This window comes from Haplochromis burtoni, unplaced genomic scaffold (assembly GCF_018398535.1).
Source record: "Haplochromis burtoni strain Fernald_Lab_line unplaced genomic scaffold, NCSU_Asbu1 Contig_6, whole genome shotgun sequence".
Lineage (NCBI taxonomy): Eukaryota > Metazoa > Chordata > Actinopteri > Cichliformes > Cichlidae > Haplochromis > Haplochromis burtoni.
The window spans coordinates 4,475,661-4,483,739 of record NW_024582367.1 but is presented as its reverse complement, the minus strand read 5'-3'; the positions used below and the strand labels follow the sequence as shown (position 1 = coordinate 4,483,739).

At 42.4% G+C, this 8,079-nt stretch overlaps 1 protein-coding gene across 1 annotated transcript in view; it reads right to left on the bottom strand.

Annotated features, from left to right (window-relative positions):
* The window catches only part of hs3st3b1b (heparan sulfate (glucosamine) 3-O-sulfotransferase 3B1b), an 18,687-nt gene extending 11,181 nt beyond the window's left edge, over positions 1-7,506 (bottom strand). The window contains exon 1 of the mRNA XM_005913554.2: positions 6,638-7,506. Coding sequence (XP_005913616.1) covers positions 6,638-7,218 — 581 coding nt within the window. The 5' untranslated portion in view covers positions 7,219-7,506. The remainder of the gene's footprint in view (positions 1-6,637) is intronic.
* Positions 7,507-8,079: the final 573 nt, after the last annotated feature.

Genomic DNA, 8,079 nt, shown 5'->3' with positions numbered 1-8,079 from the left:
GTGTGTGTGTGTGTGTGTGTGTGTGTGTGTGTGTGTGTGTGTGTGTGTGTGTGTGTGTGAGTGTAAGAGAGAAAGCGTGTCCTCCTTCCTCCCACAGGCAGGCTCGCTCTCCAACACCCTAATGGCTACCTCTGGGACTTAATACCTGGGACAAGTGAAGCTGTAAAGGTCTACCGTCATCAGTTTTTTTTCCGTTCCTCCCACTCCTAAATTACTTTTCCTTTCCTTTGGAAAGGACATAAGACTCACCTGATTAACCTACCTTTAGAAGAGTAACAGTAAATAATTAACAAAATGGTATACGGGTGTCTGTCTCCAGCAGCCTCCAGGGGAACCTTTTTAATGTGCCAGAAAGTGTTTATTTAGCAGCAATGACTGACCATTAACTCTGGAGGGAGGATGTCTGGTTCTGTTCTGACATGTAAAACAACATCCAAATTATCACCTCGTTAAAAAGGGTCTAATTCACACGTAACACAGAGGGAGGGTTTGTATACCGCTTTCTCCATCCTAAGCTTCCTTTCTCCTTGCTCCAAGACCACTTCATTTGAATTCTTTGCATTTTATTGTTGGTGGGCTTGAATTACTTTGGCATTATAAACAGAGAGATTTTACCTCAATGCCATTCAAGCCTCTTTTTATGATGCCATTGTTTATTTACACTGACACAAGCCAGTGTAATGCCGCCCCGGTGTGTGATTTTGCATAGCACGCTGGCATTGTGTAACCAGAGGAGTTTGACATCTAACAAAGCAGCGCCAGTCCTGACTTACACAGATGTTACTACATGCACTGCAATCCCTAAGTCACTCCAACATAGCCCCCAATCCAACCTTCCTTTTATACAGAACTGCAAAAAAAAAAAAACAATGCCACAAAATGTGTCTTTTAAAAATGTGTTTGTGTGGGTTTATTTGTGTTTGTTTGAATGACTTTGTCTTCTTATTCTTTGCATCATCCATTTGAGTCAAATGTTGACAGCAACTTCCTGTCAGCCTCCTCTTTTATCCTCTGATTCAGCAGGAGGTTGCTGTCTGTTGCAGCTATATTGTCTTCACTGGTGTGGCTAGTGTTCTCTGCACACCAACAGGAGAAGGATGGGGGATGCAAACCACCACGGCACAGCGCTGCCACTCCCTTCTCCACAGGTCTCCCCTTTCACTATTAACCGGTTGTAATTTGGGGATAAAAGCTGCCTTTTTTCCCTGCTTCTCCACCTCCCCCAAGGTCACTCTGTATTCTTGACCGGGCTACGCCAGCTTAGGCAAAGAGGAGAGGGCTTCCCTCGCCCCTCTACACTGACCAAAGCCTTCTCTGGTAGTGGGTCACGTCTGGTCATCGAGGCCTGCAGTGAGCCCCACCCAGAAATGTAAAAACCAAGTATGACATGTGACACCATTCTTGCACATCAGCAACACAAGTGCGCAGCTGGAAAACTGGAAAAGAAGGAAGAGATTTGAGGATGATGTTTGAGGGAAGAACTGGGAGGCACCGATGAGAAACAGGGTGCCACTGACGAATAATCCACCCATATGGGAACTGAAGGTGGAAGTTTAGCCAACACGGAGGCACAGTTTCAAACTGCTTGTTTTCACGTTGGCCACTGCTATTGAGGATTTGAGCAGAGGATGTGAACCTGCTGTCAGCTGTACGGTTGGCTGGCCGGGCGCTCATTCCCAGAGGAACTGTGGAGTTCCAGGAATCAGGAAACAATCAGAGGGCCAAAGTATCTAATCATGAATCTGGCATTGTCTTTACTGCAGCTCCATCTGAATGAGAGCCACTTAAACTTTCAGTACTTGATTTTTATCAAACACAGTTTAAAAATAATGTTTTTTTTAAGTCTTCCTGTACATAACTCAGTAGGTTTTCTGCTGTCGTGCGATTGTTTATGAAGAGTGGTAAGATCCCCTGTGGGGCTTGTAGCTTCCAGCAGCTTTCTGTAGCTCTGCAGATGGTCAACACACAGACCCTGTCAGCAAGCAGACGTGGGTCTGACCTCAGTCAAAGGCTCTTAACCCACCTCTACACATTACCTCCAATCAAGCCTGACCAATCAATACTGGCTATCCCAGAGGGGTCCGGCCATGGAGACATTTGTGTATGATGTCTGACAGTTTCAGTCTTCTGTGACATCAACTGAAGATTATTTGTGGTTTCACAGCTGAGCCTATTACAATAACGCTGTATGTATTGAATGAACAACACTTCCGCGTACCCACTGACTTTCCTTAAAACATCCCGTGTATGCAAACATTAGCACTCGATGTTTTGTTGGTCAAATGATGCTCTATAGAACCAGGTGGCCCTTTTGGCCATTCAGAGGAAGAAAGGAGGGTGAGGTCAGTGGCAACAGAAAGTGGATGGGTCACCTACATGGAAATAGGAGCTCCCCTGTGGCGAGCAGATAAAGGACGTGCACCCATCCAGAACCGTCTCTGACATGGTCAAGAGATGCAGTCTGACTCCACCTCAAGAACTAGCAGTGGGGGTAGAGATAAATAACGGCTTTCAAACAGTGCAGACTTCCGCAAGCATCCTAAGTCTGATAGAGGAACTTGGTTTCTTTTCATTTTTTTTAAAGGAAGTTCCCTTTTCAACAATGCTCCACTTGTCCTTTTGTGGTGCTGTAAGTAGCTTCTACTGACACTGCTTTTTAAGTCCGTTTACCTCCACGGTGTTTTATCACAGACTCGATACAAAGGTTGACCAGCGAGACATCCTGCTCAGGGAAGGCACCCATTCAGACAGAACAATCTCTACAGAACTGGAATCACCTTTGATTGCAAATCACATGAAGTGTGCGATCCAACTGTTATATTACTTTACTTCGACACACCACTTCTTTAAACTCACAACCAGAAGCAAACCTTTTTAAAAATTCTCATGCGGAGAACAAACAGCTGACAGCCTCTGATAGGTTCTAATTAAAACGAGCTTAGTAATAGCACAAGTTAACACCACAATATGAAAACCTAAGACACATACCACCATATGGCCGTAAACTATGTTACTGCACCCTGCCCGACATGTGTACAGCTTCTCGTTTAATGCTAAAGCCACTCCGAGGGAGGAGCGACAGCGTCAACAGTGCCTGGGCCTGACAGTGAGCTAAGACCAGAGCCCGCGACACGACAGCAAAACCACAGCACAGTAATTACATATCAAAGCCCCTTCATAGCAAATACGGCTAAATGGGATATGAAGAGAGCAATATGCACCACAGACTGACAGGGCGGGATGAGGACTGTAGTCAACAAGAGTTAGGAATAAATAAAATACTGCAAGTTGAAGAAAACAAAGTCGGTGTGGAACGAGAGAGGCCTTCAGCTAATGTGCATGAGTTAAAGCATGTTTCAAGGTGACATACAAGATCATACAAACTGGGGGAAAAAACTGATTTAAGCTATTCGCAGTTTCTTAAAAACTTCAATACAAACTTCTATAAACTCTCAAAAAAGCCAAATCGCTCCAACTTTTGAGCGTTCCTGTCACTTCTCTCTGATTGTTTTATTCCATCAAGTGAAACACAGTTACAAACGTTTGCTTGCTAATTATCTTTGTTCTATACCAGTCTGTGAAAAATCACACAAAAATGAAAGTGGTTAATTTAAAAAAAAGCACTTGCACTGTTTTCCCTGTGCTTATTCTTTGGGAGCTATTAGTTTTTTATTTTATGAATGACCTTACTGCAATTATGCCATTAATGTGTGTGCTATAGAGAAGCATACATGTTTTTAAAATTATTATCAGATAACACCGGTTTCGCTTACACTACTCCAGGGAACAGGTGCAAATAGAAAATAAAGAACCAATGTTCCTCTTCACATTCAGTCACAGTGGCCTGCTTAATTCTGAGTCACTCTTTCTGTGTGTGTGTGTGCGTGTGCGTGTGTGTTCGTCGGGGCTAGTTCATGCATGACCTCACTGCGAAAATGTGTACCTCCTGATACAAGGACCCCTCGGTCAAAAGCATGAATCATGTGTTTGTCTTTGGCACAACTAAAAACTGTCAAAGAACATCAGAAATCCACAAAAGGACTTGTTATCTCCACCTCCTTTCATTTTGAAACTTCTCTTCCCGCTGCCTCCCCGAGTCTTTTCTGCTCTCTCTATCTCTCTCTGCGGCTGCATTTACTTGGTGGAATTCCAACGCTAAATGCGTGCCCATTGGGGGAGGCGAGGATGGTGCAAGCTAGTTACAATGGTGCATGACAGGGAGATTGTGCAAATCAACAAACAATGAGAGGTACGTTACACAACTCAGACACAAACACACACACATAACTGTCTCCATAAAGGACCATGATCTCTGATCACATTCCCACAGAAAATATTTCAATGCCACACAATTTTGCTTCTGTCTGGAAAATGTCAGTATTCCCCTCCCAAATTGCCAAATCGTCTCCAGTATTTTATTCTAATGGGACAGTGAGGGGGATCAACAATAAATTAAGTATAATTTCCCTTCTCTGTCCATCCTCACCCTCGAAAAAGAAACCCTTTTTTTCACTACAGGGACTGCTTACACCAGCTGTTTCACTGTAATGTTCACTCCTCACTGCAGTTCTTTAATAGAAGTATTTCATAACAGGTTTTGCTGTTACCAATCTGAATGAACTTGAACAAAAAGTTCATGGATTTTTGTTTAACATAAGCGCTGTTTAGATGTGCCTCCAAAGCATAAAACGCCTTTATCACAAAAAATAAAACACATAAAAATAATGTGGAGTGTACACTGCTCCAGTGCTGTCGAATAGCTTGTGTTTCCAATGCAAAATAATCAACAAATAATAAAATTCTATCACAAAACCTTGAGTCCTGATTTCTTTACATGGTTTTGAAAAAGTATTGAATTTCATAGTCTAAAAGCTGACTGTACTTTTCCACATTTCCCCATACAAGAAAAGTTGGGCATGCAGTCGCTGGAAGTCAGTTAAACAACCGCCTTCCCAAACCAGTTAATCTGGCTGCAATAAATCAATGATTCTAACAAAGCGAGCACATGAAAAACAAATCACAAAGACGTGATCATAATTTAAAGTGTAAAATCTTTTGATGAACTTTGCTTTTTTTTATATTCATACAAAACTTAAAAACAAAAAATAAATAAATAAAGATGGTAATTAACCACATTGGGTAAATGTTTTTGAAAGCGTGATTATAACGTAAACAATAACATTGTATCTGTAGGTGTCATTTTATCAATTAGTAAATGATAATAAATCAATAAAATCAGTTGACCATTGGTAAATGAACAGCTGGAACTTTACCTGCATTTTAAAATTAGCTTAAAAAAATACCTGAGCACTGATAAAAATAAGATAAGTAAAATATAACTAAAACGAAACAAAATATGTGTAAAACTAGTATTAGAATATATTTTTAAGTCTGTCTGTGCTGTGACCTGCCAAGTATGGTCATTAAGCTCAATAGTCCCTAAGCTCCTTATATTAACACTTAGGTGACCAGGATAATCTCAGTCTGGACCTCTGAAGATGTTAAATGGCTTTTGTTCTATAAAGAATCCTTTCATTGTCTTTTACATGCCATTTACTTGACCACTGACATAACAATAGTTCAACCCCTTTCAGAGCAACAAACACTATTAGGTAAAATATTCCACGGGACAAACATGTAATAATATTGAGATTTTTTAATTTTCCAAACCTGATCTAACAAATCAATTGATTTTTTACTTTTTTCTTAACTGGGTCTTAACACAGTGGGGTTGGTCAGATTTTCTTGAATTGCGCTTCAAGACTCTTTTCATAAGGCGTTGTAGCTGAGTAGTATGAAATTTGTCCGTATTTGCTCACTATAAGCGAAGAAGAAAGGTCGGTCAGGACCTGACTGTACCCCGTACAAACGTAATAAATGAGAAATAATTTAATTAAAACCTCTCCTTGGTCGTAAAATAACACGACTCAATCAAAGAAACTGGAAAAGTAGGTTTGAATCTGACACACAAGCCTGAGTACGCATCCCCTTGGAGGTGCAATATTGCACTGTGTCCAACAGAGATCACTGCACATCGCAGAAACACGCCAATCTCACCGTAATCTCTATCCGGCTACATAATGCGCTTTCAATTTTTCGATTCTTTCAAAACAAAATTACGCACGCGATGGAAGGGAAAAAAGCAAGCCATTAATCCTCAAAATTAACAGTTAATTAAAAATGCCTAATCTGTCCTGCCGACATCCAAAAGGACGTAAACATACAGAACAAAGCGGAGGTAACAACCCGTGTGTTTATTTAAAGGTTTAAGTTGTGAAATAAACTCAAAACCTGCTGGATAATTGTTAGAATTTGGTGTGCTTTGATGGGCTCCAAATGAGTGACATATAAATCAATTTATGGGTAAATAGATTAAGCTGTGTTTAAAAAAGAAAAATGGCTTAAATGTTGTTGGATTGAAAAATGAACAAGCTTACAAAAATTGTGTGTAACCTCTAAATCTGACGCACTTTAAAGAAAATTTACAGCCTTTCCGACCCTTGTTTGTCTGGCTTACTAAATAAATTCAGCATCGCTGTTCTGCACTGCATTGCAAATTCTTTCGTACAGTTTCTTCCCCCGGAAAAGTGTATTCGCCCTGCATCCAGATAAACAAACGCCCGGTGATTAGTTTTACCTGTACCACTCCAGCCCGTTGTCATAGTTGCGGTCGAAGAAGTGAGGCTCCGCTCCCACGGCTCTGATGTCAGGATGGACCCGGAGAAACTCCAGCAGAGCCCGGGTCCCTCCTTTCTTCACCCCGATGATGATCGCCTGCGGCAGCTTCTTGCTCCCGGAGCCGTTGGAGAAGCTGGACATGGCGCTGGGCTCCGGGGCTCTTTGGTGCTCCCCGTGCATCTCGTCCCAGTCTTCGGCTCTGTCAGAGTCCAGCTCGTTATTGAGCAGGTCTCTGGACGCAGCGGTCCTGATGGACGGCTCCTCATAGTCACTCTCTATATCCTCCCAGGGCTGCGGTTTGGCCAGCAGTCTGGACACCAGGTCCGTCCTGCTGCTCTCTGTCCTCTTGCCCACCGCAGAACCAGTCTCCTTGCCCCGGTAACTCTCCACGACCAAACTTGGCATGGTGGAACAGTAGCCCACGCATGAGTACAGCATGTATACCCAGATTAAAAACATGATGCTGAGCAGTATTAGTTTCTTCTTCACGGGGCTGGACCAGAAGGCATACAGGTTGTGGAAAATCAGGCTATATTCCATAAGCCTTTCGGTTGAAAACCATATCCCAGCGGCGCATATTGCCTAACTCACTCCCGGTGGCACCTTTGCAATCCTTGCAAAATTAAGCACATGCTCATGAAAAAAAACTAAAAATAAATAAACCCTACAAATAAAACAAACAAATAAACTAGCCTAAATAAAAGCGGAGGGATCGGTGCATCCAGGAATGAGAAGGCATGGAGGAAACGATAATCACAAGGGTGCTTAAATTTGGGGAAAGTGTTGAGTTGCGACAGGCGCAGCACAGCCCCGCGCGAGCCTCATCTCAGGTTTGCTCGAGCTCCTGGGTGAGCGCGAGACCTTATACAGAGACGCGCGCGAGAATGACGGCGGCAACGGCCAATAGCCGCGAGGGAGATAAATATGCAAGGCTTATGTTGATACAAGCGGGCCAATCAGGTAGGAGCATGGGCGAGTCCGGCCGTGGGATCCTGGGTATGGAAATGAGGCGTGTGTGCGGGACTCTGCTGAGAGTTTGGAAAACTTTCACACCGGGCAAAGAGTTCAATTAGCTGAAGTTTTAAATGTTTCACTCATCGTTCACACAGTTTTTTTCCCCATCTATTTTCAAAATGGTTTTTTTTTTCCAACTACGAATTCCAAAGCTAATGTTGTCAGAAATATGAAAAAATGGTGGTGAAAAAATGTCTATAGGCTACATAAACAGTGCAAAACTAATCTCAGTTCACAAAACACATAATTTGAATGACACAGACTGTGAGTGAATGCGAAGAAATGAGGAGGGCACAGTGCTGGCGGTTAGAACTGGAAACAGGAAGCGTTACTTCATTATTTAGTTGATATTTTGTACATATTATCAAAAATTTCAATCCTCCCCCC